Source organism: Vulpes lagopus, chromosome 2 (genome assembly GCF_018345385.1).
Source record: "Vulpes lagopus strain Blue_001 chromosome 2, ASM1834538v1, whole genome shotgun sequence".
NCBI lineage: Eukaryota > Metazoa > Chordata > Mammalia > Carnivora > Canidae > Vulpes > Vulpes lagopus.
Window position 1 is genome coordinate 88403593 of NC_054825.1, and position 17683 is coordinate 88421275.

A 17683-nucleotide genomic window follows, 5' to 3' on the forward strand; every position below is an offset into this window, starting at 1 on the left:
TCATGACCCTGTTCATTCCCCTAGTCTGGGAACTGTCTTATTTCTGTACTCACTGAGCCCAAGATTGTTCTTGAAGGGTAAAGTGTTTTGATGGATTATGAGTCCGAAATCCTTTGTTCTCACTTCTGTTCCAGTCAGCCGCCTGTTTTTCCGGATCATATTGTTCTAAGCCTCGATTACACGAAGGTCAGGAGGTCACCCAGTAACTACTCGCGATGCCACCGGGTTGGCTCAGGCGCCACTTGACGAAGCCGCTTCGCAGAGGCCCAGGAGCTCCGCAGACCCCCGTGAGGGCGTCAGGATGACGTCACTCGAAAGCGGCCGGCCCAGCGCGGGCGTGACGTCACGCGGCCGGTCCGCTCCGCTCCGCCGTGAGGTCACCTGGTGGGCGCGGCCAGGCCGAATCCCCAGTGTCGTCACGGGCGGGGGCGGGGCCAGAGCGTGTCAGCGAAGCCGAATCAAAACAAGCCGGAGACCCGCCTTTTCCCTCCGGCTCGGGAGCTCCCAGCTCGCGTCCCGAGCCCGCGGCGCTCGCGCGGCTGCGAGCCTCTGGCGGCCGCGCGCCGGCTCCGGGAAGCCGGGGAGGGCGCGGCGGCCGGGATGGCGCGGCGCGGGCCGCGCGGCTAGACGGGCGCCCGAGGAGCGGCCGGCCCGCGCCCTCCATTCTCTCCCTCCCGGGGCCGGCTCCGCGCGGGCCGGGAGCGGCCGTGCGGGGGGGGAGCCGCCTTCCCTGACGCCGGGCACCTGGACGCTCGCGAGATGCCCAACCCCAAAAACAGCAAAGGCGGCCGCAAAAACAAGCGCGCCAACAGCAGCGGGGACGAGCAGGAAAATGGAGCCGGGGCCCTGGCAGCGGCGGGCGCGGCGGGCGCGGCGGCCGGGGGGGGCCTGGCGGCGGCGGCCGGCTGCGGGGCGGCGGCGGCGGGCGCGCCGGGCACCGGGGGCGCGGCGGGCACCGGAGGCGCGGGGACTGGCGCCGCCAACGCCGCCAACGCCGCGGGGGCTGCAGCGGCGGGCGACGCCAGGAACGGTAAGACGGGGCTGGCGGGGTGAGCGCCGACTTCCTCCCCGACGGGGCCGGCGGGGCGCGGGGGGGCGCGGGCGGGCGCGGGCGGGCGCGGACAATGCGAGAGCCAGGAAGTGCTCACCCCGCCTCTCCGCCCCGCGGCGGCTGCCCCTGCCCCTGCCCCTGCCCGGGGTGCGCGCCGCGGGGTGGGGAGCGCCCGGGACTCGGGGGGCGCCCCTCGGGCCGAGTGCGTGCGCCCCGGGCCGCGGGGGCAGGGGAGCAGGGAAGGAGAGAGCCGCCCAAGTTGCGAAGATGATCCGGTCGGCAACTCCGACACCCGCCCGTCCTGCCCTGCGGCCCCTGCCCCCGCCCCCCTCCGCCCCCGAGCGAGGAGCTACGGCGGGTGCCCGCGGATCCCGGCCGGCTGCGGCGACCCCGCAGGTGAAGGGGCCCCGAGCCCTTCCTGCTCCCGGGCGTGTGTGTGCGTGTGCGCGCGCGCGCTCTTCAATTCTGCTCGCTTGAGGAAGGAAGAGAATCTGAACTTGACTTCCGTTCTCAGGCCGGAGTTCAAAAAAAAAAAATCATCCTCCGTATGATCTGTTTTGCCGCTGTAGAAGGAAGCCTGCTGATCGTAGGCAGGGCCTGGAAGCGCCGTCCGAGGGGCGCCCGGGGACTGGGTGGTGTGACAGGACCTGCCCTTGTCACTCCAGAGACGTGGCTTCCGTCACGGGGGCCTGCCCGGCAGGGACTTTTTTCCTCTTACTCGGACAGTTCTTTGAATTCCTGCAGTCAGGCAGTTTTTCAGGGAAGGGAATAGAGGGGTATTTTAATGAAGGACGGTTAGGATCTTTGTATCTGGCTTTTACCTTGTAGCTTTTCAGCTTTTGAAGCCATTCTTTATGCAGATCAGTCACTTTTTAGTCTTTTTTTTTTTTTTTTTGATTTTTATTTATTTATGATGGTCAGAGAGAGAGAGAGAGAGAGAGAGAGCAGAGATACAGGCAGAGGGAGAAGCAGGCTCCATGCACCGGGAGCCCGATGTGGGATTCGATCCCGGGTCTCCAGGATCGCGCCCTGGGCCAAAGGCAGGCGCCAAACCACTGCGCCACCCAGGGATCCCGATCAGTCACTTTTTAAACGGACCCCGGTACTTCTTAGAACCCCACAGTGCTCTGGACATAGAAGGTTGAAGCGTAGCCTGCCAAGAACAGAGGCATAGGCCCCACTGACTGTGTCTGTACAATATTGAAATAGGAACGTTTTTCTTTTTTTCCAGGAACAGGCATCCTGGTTTTTTTTTTGTTTTTTTTTTTTTTTTTTTTTGGAATCCTGGTTTTGACTGTTTGATAGTACAGTTTTTGGCCAGGCAGTCTTCTCCATGTTCTTTGGTTTTGCAAGCTCTCAACTTTGTTTTGGTCTTGATGTGGCAGAGGGGAAGGAAGACAAACTTGTGGCTCAGCCCCCTTAGAGCTCTGCCTTCTCGGCAAACTTGATTTCTCAGACTGGATTTCCTCGCCTTTAAAGTGGGGAAAAAAAAAAATCTATATTTATTACATTGACTCCCTCATAGGGTTATTGTGAGGCTCAGAGCGTCCCTTTCCTGCCCGGTTCGAAGTGTGTTTTAAAGCCTTGTTACATTTCTTCCATGCTTAGCAAAGTTCCTCAAGAGAAGTGATCTATGAACGATAGCTCTTATTCACTCCTTCAAAAAATAGTAAGCACTTACAGTGTTACCAGTACTATGCTAAGTATTAAAGGGTACAGTGGTAATGGAGGGAAGACATCCTGATCCTCATGGGGCTTGCATTCCAGTCCTGGTGGTCTGGTTTACCTTTTTATTTTTTGTTTGTACGGAATCTTCAAGTTGGCTATTTCCTTTTTTTTTTTCTCTGAAAGATTAGACCACTTTAAGGCAGTGTGAGGAAATTTTTTATTAGGCTGGTGATACCTCTTCCTTTGTAAACTTCAAGCTGATTATGGTGTTCCTATTATTACTTTCCTCTGAAATGGCAAACTCAGGTATATTTAGCAGTTATGTATATATCTGTGTGAAGCTGTGTATTTCTTATTTGGAGCTTGTTTTATGAAATGAATGGGGGAAAAAGGGAAGAAATGGGCCAAACATTGCCCTAGTCAGGGTTAGAGAAGGCACAAACTTCGACCAGTGAGCTGTATTTTACGATGCCCCACTTGGCTCTGACATGATGAAGTCTCCGTGAATGATCCACCTTAATTTGAAGAACCTCTCACTGCAGTTGATGACTGAACATGGATGCTAAGGCATCTGCGTGCAAAATTGACAGCAAGGGAATTACAAATGCATCTTAGATCCTAGAAATATCTTTGTGTAGGAATATTACTGGAAATGCACTAGCTGGACAGTGAGGGAAGCAGGATTGAGCAGAGGGAGGAGTTGAACTGCCACACAGTTAGAACAGGGAGCTCTTTAGTGGGGAAGGTCCTGAGAAATTCTTTCACCTTGAAGCATGGAGGCGGGGCCTTTAAACTTGCTCTCCTCCATTGACCATTGGGACATGGGCTGCCCCCAGAAAGAGGGTATGACTTGGGGAGTGGCATCTCTTAGCTGGAGAGCCCTCTGTGGAGAGGGGCTCAGCTGAAAGGTTTATTTATTCCCCTAGTATTATCTGTTTCTTCTCTTAGACCACTAGTGCCATTCACCTAAGACACAGTTTTTGGATAAATAGTTCTCACTACCCTTTATGGATCAGGCTGGGAGTTCACTACCAGCGTGACATTGTTTTGATGGGAAATACTTCTTTACAAATGGGTTTTTGGGACTCCCACCTGTTCCTATAAGCAAGATTTGTGCTTTTCTCTGTACTTAGACCAGTGAACACATTTTTTTTTTTTTTATAACCCTAGGTTTATAGTACATTTTAAATAGTTTCTCTTTTTAGGTGTTTACTTGAATTCTTACTACATTTAAATTATCTATATTCATCAGAAAAAAAAGAGTGCTGTTTATTTTCAAATCAAGGAATATTTATTGCAGGTCTATGGTATGTCGAGTACGATTGTCATCTCGGAATACATTTTTTTTTTATTTAGAAGTTAATTTTGTCAGGTCTTTAAAAATATCTGCTACTTTTGGATCTTGTCTTTTGAAATTCACCTTTGTAATGAGGATTGGTAGAAAATATTGCCTCATCCATCAAAGATCTATTTTGTGTGTTTTTAGGAAGACTATCCTTTGCTCTGCGGATGGAGTTTTGTGCAGTCTTTACTCTTTATTTGTTAGAGGACCTGAGTTTAAATTCTAGGAACTAAACCTTCAATGTCAGCTTTCCTGTAAGTCCAAGAATATATATCATTCCGTAGAGAATTGAAAACAGGATATAAAACTAGGAAGTCTCTTGCAGCTTAATCCTCCTATGAATTTACTCCAGGATTAGCTGTGAACAATTTAAAAAACTTGAAGGCATCAAAAGGAAAACTTTAGGAAGAGAAAAATCTGTTCTGATCGATTTTGTTCACAAGCTCTTTGGCATTAAAAAAATATATATTTAATTTATTTGAGAGAGAGTGAGCACGAGTTGGGGGGAGGAGCAGAGAAAGAGGAAGAAGCAGACTCCCCACTGAGCAGGGAGCCCAACTCCAGGACTCTGGGATCATGACCTGAGCCAGATGAGGCAGATGCTTAACCAACTGAGCCACCCAGAAGCCCTTCTCTTAGGCATTTTTAAGGGATTGATATAATTACAAATGTTGTTATTTCGTTATTTTACCAGTAATAAAATGACCACTGTGGAAAAAGAATTAAAAATAAAGAAGATAGGCAAAGTTCTGTTTTACTTTCTAGTCCAACACATAAGCATACTGCGTAGATCACCATTGTTAATATTTGATGCATACTCTTGTACGCTTTTAATTTTTTCTCTTACAAATTTTCAAAAGTACATATATAGTTTTCAAAAAAAGAGTATAGTATATTTTATAATCTGCATTTTACATATGCAGTATTTTGTGGACATTTTAGCAGGGTGGTAAATACACAGGTGCATCACCATTTTCATGACTGCATAACAGGCCGTCCTATGTCCACATCTTGGATACTTTGATCATTCTACTGTCTGATTTTAGGTCCTTATTTAGACATCTGTAGGCATTATCCAGTTACTTATGATAAACTTTTACTTGTGGACCTTCTGTGTTAAAGGATATACATTTAAAAAAATTATTACTTAATACATGCTGACAGATGGTCCTGTAGAAAAGTTGTAGCAGTTTGACCCTGCGGTGGTCAGAGTGCCCTTTCCCCATAGCCTTACTAGTCTCTAGTTCTTGTTTTAAAGGCATGCTGGGAGAATTGCTGGTATCCCTGAATGTCTCAGCAATAAGAGGGCCCCAGTGGGATTGGGAGCCTGGAGCAGATGCTACCACACTTAAGGGGACTGCATTTATTTCTTTTGGGGACTTCTGTGCTCTTTACTGATTTGGTGGTTAACAAGGATTCAACAAGATACCTGATAATGGTGAATGGCATTTTGGTAGTTGGTAATAATGAAGATGAAAGCATAAGCTCTTCAAATTCTGTCTGCACCACTATTCTAATCTTAAGAAATAAGGTCTAAAAATTTTAAAGTTTTCGTCAACAGGCATGCAATCTGAACAGGCGTGGGTACAAACCTAGGTGCCCTAGTTTACTAGCAAAGTGACTTTGGGGCAAGTTACGTAATCTTTCTCAGACTCCATTTTCTAAATACAACCCTTTAGTGAGTTTTTGAAAATGAAGAAAAACCGTACTAAAGATTTGGCTCAGGTCCTGGCACATATGGGCACTATCAGTAATAGCTTTATAAGCTTTCTGATTTGTTCAACTTTATTCAATTATAAGACTTTTTCAACTATTCTGAATTGAGAATAGATACCAAGAAACAATAAGATGGAGGTGAAAGGTCTGTGAATATTAATATAGGAAAAGATGGATATCATACAGGTTTTTATTCAAGCACTGATTTGATTACAAATGATCTATTCTTCCTTTATCATCTCTGATTATAGTTTACCTGGAAAGATCAGATGATTTAGCAGAAAAGAAACAGAAAAGAAAAAAGTAAAATGTGAAAACGGTTACATCTTCCTTCATTTATTTATTCATCTCATATATTTATTCATCAGGCACTGTGTTAGGCTCTGGGATTACAGGGACAGAAGAATTGGGCCCAAGGGGCTTATGGTCTACTTGGGAGCCTGTATAGAATAAAGTACAAGTAGGTTATTACATGCAGTACACGAGTGCAGCTTAGAAATAAAGACCAGGGCTTCTGAGGTGGTAAAAAGTTGAATTAAAAGATTGGGATTATGGGGGGCCTGGGTGGCTCAGGTTAAGCCTCCGACTCTTCGACTCTTGGTTTTGGCTCAGGTCATGATCTTGTGGGTCATGAGCTCCATGTTGGACTCTGCGTTCAGCAGGGAGCCTACTGGAGATTCTCTCTCCCTCTCTGCCCCTCCCTTCCACCTCTCTCTATCTCTCTCAAATGAATAAGTACATTTTTTTTTTTAAGATTTTTATTTATTTATTCGTGAGAAACAGAGAGAGGAGGGCAGAGACACACAGGTAGAGAGAAGCAGGGAGCACACCCTGGGCTGAAGGCAGGTTCTCAACTGCTGAGCCGCCCAAGCATCCCAATAAATAAATCTTTTAAAAAAAGAAAAAAAGATGGGATTGTATTATTGTGATATGGAGAAGTGAAATAAACATGTGGAGTTGAAGAGTAGCTGGAAGGAGGTAGGTAGCTCAGGGTATTCTTTGGGGCTCAGCCAGGCCTTAATGTTACTGGTATATTAATATTAACATCCCCTCTCTCCAGGCCACAACTAGAGGGTTCATTAGTTTGAGTGTTCATTTGTTTGCTCATTCATTGTTTTGTTCATCTGTGTATTCCATTTACTAAACATTTATTATGTGCCTATTGTCTCTTCTATGATTGGAAGTTAATGTTGAATTGTACTTGAAGGCATAAAAATCTACATTCCAACAGTCTCATGGTGAAGCTGGGACAGAGACATGTGAACACCAGGAGCCATGATAATGTGCTGTGGGTGCCCAGTGGAGAAAATGACTTGTTTCCTGGAGAAGGGGGATATTTGAGCTCAGTCTTGCAGGAAGAGAAGCAGTTAGCCCTGAAAGCAAAGGAAAGATGTTTCAAACAGAGGGAGGTGGGAAAGAGGATTAAGTTTTGGTTGTAGCCAGGAGTTTGTGACTGGTGTCAGGTACAGTGGTAGGACAGGAGGCTGGAAAGGGAGTGGGGCCAGATGGTCAAATCTGGATGTTTTGTGGCCAGTAGAGGACCATCCCTGAGGTTTGTAAGTAGACAAGGGGTCAACTGAACTGCAAAAGGGCATAGTAGGTTCAGGGACACCTGAGTGGCTCGGTGGTTGAGTGTCTGCCTTCGGCTCAGGGTGTGATCCTGAAGTCCCGGGATTGGTTTCCTGCATGGAGCCTACTTCTTCTCTCTCTGACTATGTCTCTGCCTTTCTCTGTGTCTCTTGTGAATAAATAAATAAAATCTTAAAAAACAAAAAAACAAAAAAACATAGGTTCAGTTAGCTTGGTTTGTCCTCATAGGTATTGACAAGCTTATGAAGTTGTAATTTCTACAGAATGGTATTTTAGCAATTTTTCTTTTGATACAATTAGTCAAGGATTATTGGCCCAACCTGCTTTGGACCCTTGATTGTGGTTTTTTAGTAAGTGGGGACAGCGGTAATGGTGTCACAGTACGCAAGGCTGCCATGTGGAGAGTCTGTCTTTGTTGTGGGCACCAGCATCCCTGTGCTTTCTGAGCCATGGGAGCTTAGCTAATTGAGGTAAGCTTAAGAGAACCAACTGCCAACCCACTGGTTGGGGCCATCTGAGCAGATACCGTTTTCTCTGGAGGGAGAATTGTCCCTATGGTTTATTTTTTCATACCTTGGTAGAAAGTGTATATCTCTGTGCCAAGTTGGATTAATTTTCTTGGTTTCTCATTCTGTTTTTATTATCATTGGATCAGTTTTAAAACAAACTTTGGTTGAGGTTGGCTCTCATTGTTTTGTACAAAGTAACTTTGTGTATAGGTGTGTGTATCTTAATTCTGTATATTTTATTTATTCTTTAAGATTTTATTTATTTATTCATCACAGACACACAGAGTGAGAGAGAGGCAGAGACACAGGCAGAGGGAGAAGCAGGCTCCATGCAGGGAGGCTGACGTGGTGGGACTTGATCCCGGGTCTCTGGGATCACACCCTGGGCCGAAGGCGGTGCTAAACTGCTGGGCCACCGGGGCTGCCCAATTCTGTATATTTTAGAAAGCTTCCAGTTTTCAGTGGTTGCTGAAATAGCTACTTGATTTATTTAATCAACAAGATGTTTCAGTTTGTAGTAGAGAGTTTTTATAAAACTGCAAAGAGTAATATTGCTTCTAATGCTTAATTATGTCCTAATTTATTAGAAGTACAAAAGGGGAACAAATTCTTTTTGCTAAATTATACTTAGGAGGATAATACTTGAAAACAATCTAAGAGTTAGAAACAAAGATTAAGAGGAAGTTTAAAATAAGATAAGAGGAAGACTTAAAGAGGAAGTGTTAAATGTTAATCATAATTGCATTGACGGTAATTAATAAGAAAGCATGATTCTCATATACACTCACATAATGTATTTTGTAGGTTTAATTTGTCAGGAGGAAGAGATTTTCCTCTATCTTATGTGTAAGAATTGGGGTCTGCAAATTAAGCTGACAAAAGACAGACTAACAAGAGAAAAGACTGATTTAATCACAGAAAAAGGGACTCAAAGTAGGGGGCTAGAATTTGTGGCTTCTATACCAACTTAAGAGAAGGGGAGGAGAGAAATCACTTATGGGGAGAACAGAGGACTTCTTAATAAGAGAAGTGGAGAAGAAAAAAGGCACCCATGGGAAAAATATCTTTCTGGAAAAGAAATGTGCCGTTAGAGAATAGATGAGAGAGATGATGGTTAGTGACAGTGGCTGCTTAGGTTTGGTGTCAAGACTTATGTCTGGTGATAAGAGTCAGTCTTCCCTGATTGCTCCCAGGAAGGAGACAGTTCCTTTGAGAGGCTCTGCTTTTAGTCAGATAAGAGATTTTAGGAACTCCGATGCCTTCAGCTGAAACTAATTTTTAGTCTATAGTGGCACATTGATCTCTTCAAAATATTTTGCAGTTCAGATTACATTACCCCTGTAATAACAATTGCAGGTGGTCAGATAGCAAAAGACAGTGTCATAATTCAGGATTTCTATTTTTTTTTTTTAAATTTTTAATTTATTTATGATAGTCACAGAGAGAGAGAGAGAGAGGCAGAGACACAGGCGGAGGGAGAAGCAGGCTCCATGCACCGGGAGCCTGATGTGGGATTCGATCCCGGGTCTCCAGGATCGCGCCCTGGGCCAAAGGCAGGCGCCAAACCGCTGCGCCACCCAGGGATCCCCAGGATTTCTATTTTTAAGTTTGTTGGAAATTTATTAGAAATAGATGATCTTAAAGCATATGCCTTTATAAAACCAATGAAAAGGATAAGTTTAGGCAAAAGTTAACAGGGTATCAAATTACACATATAACTAAGGAAGCTGTTTAAAAAAGTATGTTTTCCCTAGGGATAAGCATAAGTTTGATGATACTTCAGATCATGTCCTTTCTAGTTATAAAAGCATCTCAGAAGAGTCCTTTGACACTAATGTTGAAACTCAATTACAAACTCTTTTAGGTTTCTAAATGAGGATTCCTGAATGTGGTTATTTCAGTATAATATTTAGTAGAACTATTATAATACAGCTTCTTATTAAAGTGACATATTATTTGTTATGTCTCAGTGCCTGACGAAGCTCAGTGTCTGGGCAGAAATGGAAACAGGGATGTACAGAATCAAGTTCTGGTTATTTTTGATTGGCAGCATGTGCAGTTTGTAATCTGAGAGGCTGAGCCGAGGATGGTTGGTGATGGTTGTTACTGAACACACACATTGCTGCCAGAAGCCATGGAGAGAGCCTGGTATTGAGAAATACGAAGTGTCCTTTTCTGGTAGAGGCAGAAATGTGTACATCTAACATACGGGGCAGCTCTAAAACTATTCCAAATGGTTTCCAGCTCCTCAGATCTGTTCTTATTGGGCAGTGCTTACATGTTGCAGTACTGTTAGCTCTGTAATGAATGATATGGTTTCACTATATTAGGCATTTTATTTTATTTATTTATTCATGAGAGACAGAGAGAGAGAGAGAGAGAGAGAGAGAGTCAGAGGCATAGGCAGAGAGAGAAGCAGGTTCCCTAGAGGGAGCCTGATGCAGGACTCAATTCCTGGACTCTGGGATCACGCTCTAAGCCAAAGGCAGATGCTTAGCCACTGAGCCACCCAGGCATCCCTAGACATTTAGTTTTAGATGTGTAGATAATGTCTGGCTTCCAGAGCAAATTGGGTAAGGTTGCTGGGTGGTAAGTGTGTTGGGGCTGCAGAACCCATAGAATCCACAGAAAGGAGAAGCAGCTGCTTCCAGCAGTCAGAACCATGATGATACCACAACTGCCCTTTGTTAACTGCTTTCTAGGAGCCAGATACAAAACGTGCAGTTGGCAGTCTGGACTTAAAGATGAGGTCCCTGAGTTACGTGTGACCTCTTTCATTTTTTGTAGAAAAGGCATGTTTGGGTTACAGAGATGTGCTTGACCCTGAAGCCACAGTTTGATTCTGTGTGGCATTAGGTCCATCTTGACTGACACACATACATGTGCATAAATGAATGAGTTTTTTTTTTTTTAAGATTTTATTTATTTATTCATAGACAGAGAGGCAGAGAGACAGGCAGAGGGAGAAGTAGGCTCCATGCAGGGAGCCCGACGTGGGACTCGATCCCAGGTCCCCAGGATCACACCCCAGACTGCAGGCAGCGCCAAACCCGCTGCGCCCCCAGGGTTGCCCAATGAGTGAATTTTTAAGTTGAGACTTAAATGCGGTATATAAACATCAAGGAAGCAATAGGGCTGTTTAAATTACCTTTAAAAGGCCTTATGCTCACCATTTGGGTACTTGAAACTAAGATCAAGTTTGTGAAGCAAAACACTTGACGAAGGAAGCACTTCGCTCATACGTTTTCCATTCATGTTGATCTGATTCCTTCTCATTATGATGGAAGGATTTCCTGGTCTTGGAATTGTGAAGGTTGTGAAACATTTGAACTGACGCTTCCTGTTCTTAATGGACCACTGTTTGTAACTAGGATGTGATTATCTTCTTTAGGCTAAAGTCCTAGGTGTGGGATCACTGGTCACAAGGCATATGGTTTTTAAGGCTTCAAGACAAATTGCCACACTGCCCCCTGGAAAGGGTTTAGCTGTTTGTGTGACCGCTGCCCTCCATGGGGTACGCCTTTCTTCATATTTTTTTTTAATTCTTTTTTTTAAGATTTATTTATTTTATTCAGAGAGAGACTGAGAGGCAGAGAGACAGGCAGAGGGAGAAGCAGGCTCCATGCAGGGAGCCCGACGTGGGACTCGATCCTAGGTCCCCAGGATCACACCCCAGGCTGCAGGCGGCGCCAACCCGCTGCGCCACCAGGGCTGCCCCTCAGCATGGGTTTTGAGGATCATTTTCATCTTCACCAATCAGATAGTTTGAAAAATTACAAGTCATTGTTACTTTTATTTGCATTTGTTGGATTGTCAGTGAGTGAGTGCCTTTCTGTGTGTTTTCCTGTTTGTGCTTTTTCATCATTTTACAAATGGGATATTTGTGTTCTTACTGATTGACACAAGGGTTTTGTATATTCAGGATACTTTTTTCATATACATTTCCCTTGGCTTATTTTTTTCATCTTTTGCCTTATTTCAGGTGTCCTTCCTGGTTAGAAATGTTATGGTTTTGTATGATCACAGAACATCCACATAGAGAGAGGACTTGAGAGAAAGGTAGGGAGTATGAGGAAAGTAGCCTGTGTGACGATGGTACTGGCAGGAAAAGGAGTGTGAGCATGGCGTAAGCTTAATGACTGAGCTCACTGGGATATCAGTGCACAGCAGTGCTCTTACATTAGGTTCTGTTTCCTTTTTGTATTTAATTTTCGAGGCTCTGTTTTCATAGAATGCGTTGCAGTTCCTGCTGGCTTCTCTGACCCTCCACTTCCCTGACTGCTATTGTCCATCCAGTTGGCAGCTGAGCTGCAGTGCTCAACACCTGTCACTTCTTGCACACTGCTAAAGTCCCTTGCACTTTCTATTCCAGTTACAGAGGACTTGGAAACTTGTAGGTAAAGGTCCATTCGTTACTTACCACCTCTTTTTAAGAATAAAGCTGCAAACCGAGTCCTCTTAAGGCTAAAATTGCCCATAACTTCTTTGTGATAACACACTAAATGCCAAGTCACAAGAAAGTTCTCATTTTTCTCGTTACAACTTGGATTGAAATTACATTTGTGTGTTAGTAAAATGAAGGTATAGCACTCAACTGAACTAAAATTTATTCGCATCTCCATCATGCTGATCCAGTCAGCCCTTGTGCTTCTCAAATGTCTGTGATTTGGAAGAGGTTCCCAAACTCACTGCTTGTTCTAAAGAGTGTGAGATTTGACACACACGGGTCATAACTTGAGATCTGGCATTTTGCAAGACCAATGAACTTTTCTCAGTCCAAATGCTCTTTTTTTCCCCTTATTTTTAAAAAAGATTTCATTTATTTATTTATTTACTTATGTGAGAAAGTGTGTGTTGGTGGGGGGGACGAGGGCAGGGGGAAGAGCAGAGGGCGAAGGACAAACAGACTCTGTCCTGAGCTTGGAGCTCCATGTGGGGCTTAATCTCAGGACCCTGAGATCATGACCTGAGCTGAAATCAAGAGTTAGACACTCAACTGACTGAGCCATTCAGGTGTCCCTCAGCCCAAATGTTCTAATCTGTAGAAAATAAAGATGATAATGATACATCGTTTGTGACCAATTCTTTGCAAACAAAATATAGAGCTATTTGACAAAGCAGATTGTTGGGTCATGATTTGGGAGTTTTAGGGTTTTCTAGGTGAATTGTTGGTCCTTAATTACTTGTATGGTAGTGTGGTTGCTTCCCACTGCGTTGATTGCATACTCTAATTTTTCAAAGAACCCAGGGCAGGCCTTGGCTTTGCCTCCTTAAGTTCTCAGTGAATGTTATTCTTCCAAAATCCTTATTGGGGAAGCCTTTAGTTTCTCTCCACATTCAGGTCTAGGAGCTCTGCTGTGCAGATTTTCCAGGAGAATCTGCAGTGCTTGCCTGCTGTTCTCAGGGCAAGTCCAGCTCCTTGAGGGAGCCCTTAGGAGTTTCTGCAAGGGCTTTCTGACCCTGCCATGAGGAGTGACTGTGGTGAAGCGTTGGGTAGGATTCTTTCAGCAGAGTGAGGATGGCTAACTTGGGGATTGTTCTGTTGTGATCTGTGAATCATCTGGTAACCAGGTTTCATCAGTAACGGCAACTTCCACTGTGATTTTAACCATTTTATTAACAGAGCCTTGCTTTTGGCTATTGTACTCATGATTTACATGTATTTGCCTGTATCTGTAATCTTGCCTCACTTAGTTTGTACCTTGATTCACTCAGGCCTTTCTACTTTTTGCTCTTTACCTGCCTCTAGGGTCCTATGGAGAAGGAGTTTGTGTTACTGTAAAAACATTTGAAATGCTTATATGTGGCTTTCATTTGTTTCCTTAACTCCCTTTTAGATTTTGCATTTTAAATTACATTGAAGAATTTTGGATATACCAAACTATATTATAGATTTTATCAAAGTATCTTCTATAGGCATATGTTGCTAGGTTACATGTAAGTTTTAATGTATGCATAAATATGTCAATATATCTATATAGAATGATTGTTTTTCTTGAGATTTGATTGATTAAAAACACTGTTGTTGTTTTTTTAAATTTTTATTTATGATAGTCACAGAGAGAGAGAGAGAGAGGCAGAGACACAGGCAGAGGGAGAAGCAGGCTCCATGCACCGGGAGCCCGATGTGGGATTTGATCCCGGGTCTCCAGGATCGCGCCCTGGGCCAAAGACAGGCGCCAAACCGCTGCACCACCCAGGGATCCCGATTAAAAACACTGTAAGCTTCATCCTTGAGGTATTCAGATTTGAAATTTGACTTTGGACTAAATCAGTTTTCCTCATAACTTTTTTTTTTTTTTTTAAAGATTTTATTTATTTATTCATGAGAGACAGAGAGAGAGAGAGAGAGAGAGAGAAGCAGAGACACAGGCAGAGGGAGAAGCAGGCTCCATGCAGGGAGTCCGATGCGGGACTCGATCCCGGGACTCTAGGATCGTGCCCTGGGCCAAAGGCAGGCGCTAAACCGCCGAGCCACCCAGGGATCCCTCCTCATAACTTTTTAATGTTACAATTTTATTTATTTACTTATTTATTTAGTAAGGATTTTATTTATTCATTCATGAGAGACAGAGAGGCAGAAACAGAGAGAGAGAGAGAGGCAGAAACAGAGAGAGAGAGAGGCAGAAACAGGCAGAGGGAAAAGTAGGCTTCCTGGGGGGAGCCCAATGTTGGACTCGATCCTGGGACCCTGGGATGAGGCCCTGAGCCGGAGGCAGATGCTCAACCGCTGAGCCACCCAGGCGTTCCTAATGTTCCAATTTAAAAAAGTTAATTGGAAATGTTTTTCTCTTGACAGATTTGGAAATACTATTTAGAATTCATTTAACATATAACCATATACATTATATATATTTCAGTAGAATTATATTTACTGTGACATATTCTCCTATAGCAAAAAGAAATTTCTAGATATATTTGGTAACTTTATAAATGGCATACATTATTTTTTCCCTCTAGTTTAGAAATGAATAGTTTTGAGTCTTTGAGAGTGGCCGTACTATAAAATTATATCTTTGTTCCACAGAAGTAGTTGAGAAAAGAATGAATGTCTGGCTAGAATGACATCACTGGCTTAATATCTCAGTGGCAGTCTATAACTGAGTTTCCTTAGCAGTAGAAAATCTTATGAAATATATATTGAAAACAGGTCATATAACAGCAGGTTGTGTTGAGTGTGAATATGTGGTAAACTGTTGGACCAGGAGACATGACTGATTCTTGAGTCTAGTTTTTATTCTTACTGAGGTATGTATAAGACTTAGACATGCTCTCTTCTTTGACAAGTCTTTTCTTGTTGCAATAGATTCTGTAACTTGCTTGTTGGTTGCTGATGCAGCATTTCAGAAATAGACCAGTGCAGCCCCCAGGCAAAAGCTTTGTCTTTTCTCCTTGGATCTCAGCAGAGTGACTGCCAGGCTGGGAGGGATTGCTATGAAGCATTTTCCCAGGTTTATTTTGAAGGGAAGGCAAGGGAGCAGAAAGTATTTTTCAGGGAGCTGAACCGGGCAGAAAAGGCATATGGAAAACAAGAGTATAAGGATTTAGTTTAGTTTGGGGGATGGATAGGGTAGGGAAATGAACTTAGTTACGGTGTATTACGATTTTATTGATTTAAATAAACTAGTCTTAAATAGTCTGGAGAGTTGGTATATTGACCCAGTCTGTTGACTCAAACAGGGTTCAGACAAGACAGGCTGAGCTTCTGTTTCTGAACATCTGCTTTTTTTGCTGTGTAGTTCACTAGTCTCCATACCAAAAGAATGGTATGTTTCTTTACATTCTTTTCAAGGAAAATTGCTTTATTCTCATTAATGACTATGTAAACCTTTGCTCATGACTTTTTTTTCCCTGAGTTTAGCAGTTCTGTTAGCTAGAGTAGATTTATCACATCTTTTTTTTTTTTTTTTTTTTTAATGTAATTATCTTTGAGCACTTGTGTGTGGGGAGGGGCAGAGGAGAAGGGAGAGGAATCCTTAAGTAGACTTCCTATGAAGTATGAAGAGCCTGGCCTGGGGCTTGATTCCAGGATCCTGAGATCATGACCTCAGCTGAAATCAAGAGTCTGATGCTCAACTGACTGAGCCACTGTGGTGCCCCTCTCTATGTTTTTAAGAAGTACAAAGATGGGGTCAGGAAATCTCTATATCATAATTGAGTTTAAGCAATTGCTTCCTTAACTTGGGCTTCCTTATATATACCTAGTTTTAAGGTAAGTCTGAGGAGTAATATGGGTATTGAACATTTTGAATAAGCTTTTGGGTAATCACATCACAGTAAGTAGTGCTACAATTTTGAATAAGACACCATTCCAGGGCAGCCCCAGTGACTCAGCGGTTTAGCACCGCCTTCAGCCCAGGGCGGGATCCTGGAGACCTGGGATGGAGTCCCATGTCGGGCTCCCTGTATGGAGCCTGCTTCTCCCTCTGCCTGTGTCTCTGCCTCTCTCTCTCTCTCTCTCTCTCTCTCTGTTTCTCTCATGAATAAATAAATAAAATCTTAAAAAAAAAAAGAGACACCATTCCAAATTATAGAAGTGCTTATTTTGATCTGGTTTCGCAAAGCTTGTTGGTCACTGCCTCTTTTTATAAGGTGACTTTATGCTCTTTATTGATCTGTGTGCAGATGGGTATGAGTAGAAGAAGGAATGCCTCTTACCAACTGAGTGACCTTGGCAAATCACTAAAGGTTACTGGGGGTTCAGGAAATGTAGAATATGAATGAAGACATTGTCTTAATTCTGTTCTGTGAAACTTTGGTATTTTATTTTTTTTTAAGATTTTATTTATTCATGGGAAGCAAAGAGAGAAAGGCAGAGAAAGAAGCAGGTTTCCTGTGGGGAGCTTGATGCGGGACTCAGTACCAGGACCCTAGGATCAAAACCTGAACCAAAGGCAGACGGTCAACCACTGAGCCGCCCAGGTGCCCTGAACTTCAGTATTTTAAAGAAACATTCTGGAAAACTATGGAACCATTATCTTCATTCTGATATTCAGCCTAAACCAGGCATATTTGGGTCTCTGTCCTTTGGGATCTTGACATGGCCTCTGTTAAGAAAAGGAAAAATGACTTTTCTATTTTATAGTCATAATTGATACAGATTTCTTTTAAAGATTTTACTTATTTATTCATGAGAGACACACAGAGAGAGGCAGAGACATAGGCAGAGGGAGAAGCAGGCTCCCTGAAGGGAGCCTGATGTTGGACTTGATCCCAAGACTCCAGGATCAAGACCTGAGCCAAAGGCAAACGCTCAACCACTGAGCCACCCAGGCATCCCTGATACAGATTTTTTTTAACTGATAACAGAATGATAAAGCCAGAATAGAAATAAAAAATAGGTATAATAGAAGCCTGTAGCTTTCGATTTAGTTTGAACTTGAGGCTAGATAGGTTGTGGGTTTTAAATGAAAGTAAGGAAAGCATAGGTCCCAGAGAATAAACAATATATTGAGAGAATGTTAAAAACCCAAGTTGTTAAATATAGTTGAGGAGCTCTTTTTTTTTAATGTAAAACTTCCATGTTTATTTGTATAGAGTGGCTTGTCTGAGTAAAAGCATATGTTTAAACCCCATTCAAAGCATTAAAAACATGTTTAATAGAATGTAATCACTGTGTACTGGATTTGCTACCCACTTTGGAGTAGTCTCAGATACTAAAATAACATAAGGGAGGATAATCTAAATCAGAGGTTAAGACAGATGTGCTTAAGTGAGCTTATTTGTAGCTCCTGTACTAATTAAAACAAGTTGACAAAATATTTTTGTATTAGCTTCCTTTTATGTATGAAACTTGGTGTCTTTTTT

The 17683-nt window shown here is 43.4% G+C and overlaps 1 protein-coding gene across 1 annotated transcript in view; it reads left to right on the forward strand.

Annotated features, from left to right (window-relative positions):
* The first annotated feature begins 460 nt into the window (after positions 1-460).
* Positions 461-17683, forward strand: part of HECA (hdc homolog, cell cycle regulator) — a 46831-nt gene continuing 29608 nt past the window's right edge. The window contains exon 1 of the mRNA XM_041742784.1: positions 461-1030. Coding sequence (XP_041598718.1) covers positions 760-1030 — 271 coding nt within the window. The 5' untranslated portion in view covers positions 461-759. The remainder of the gene's footprint in view (positions 1031-17683) is intronic.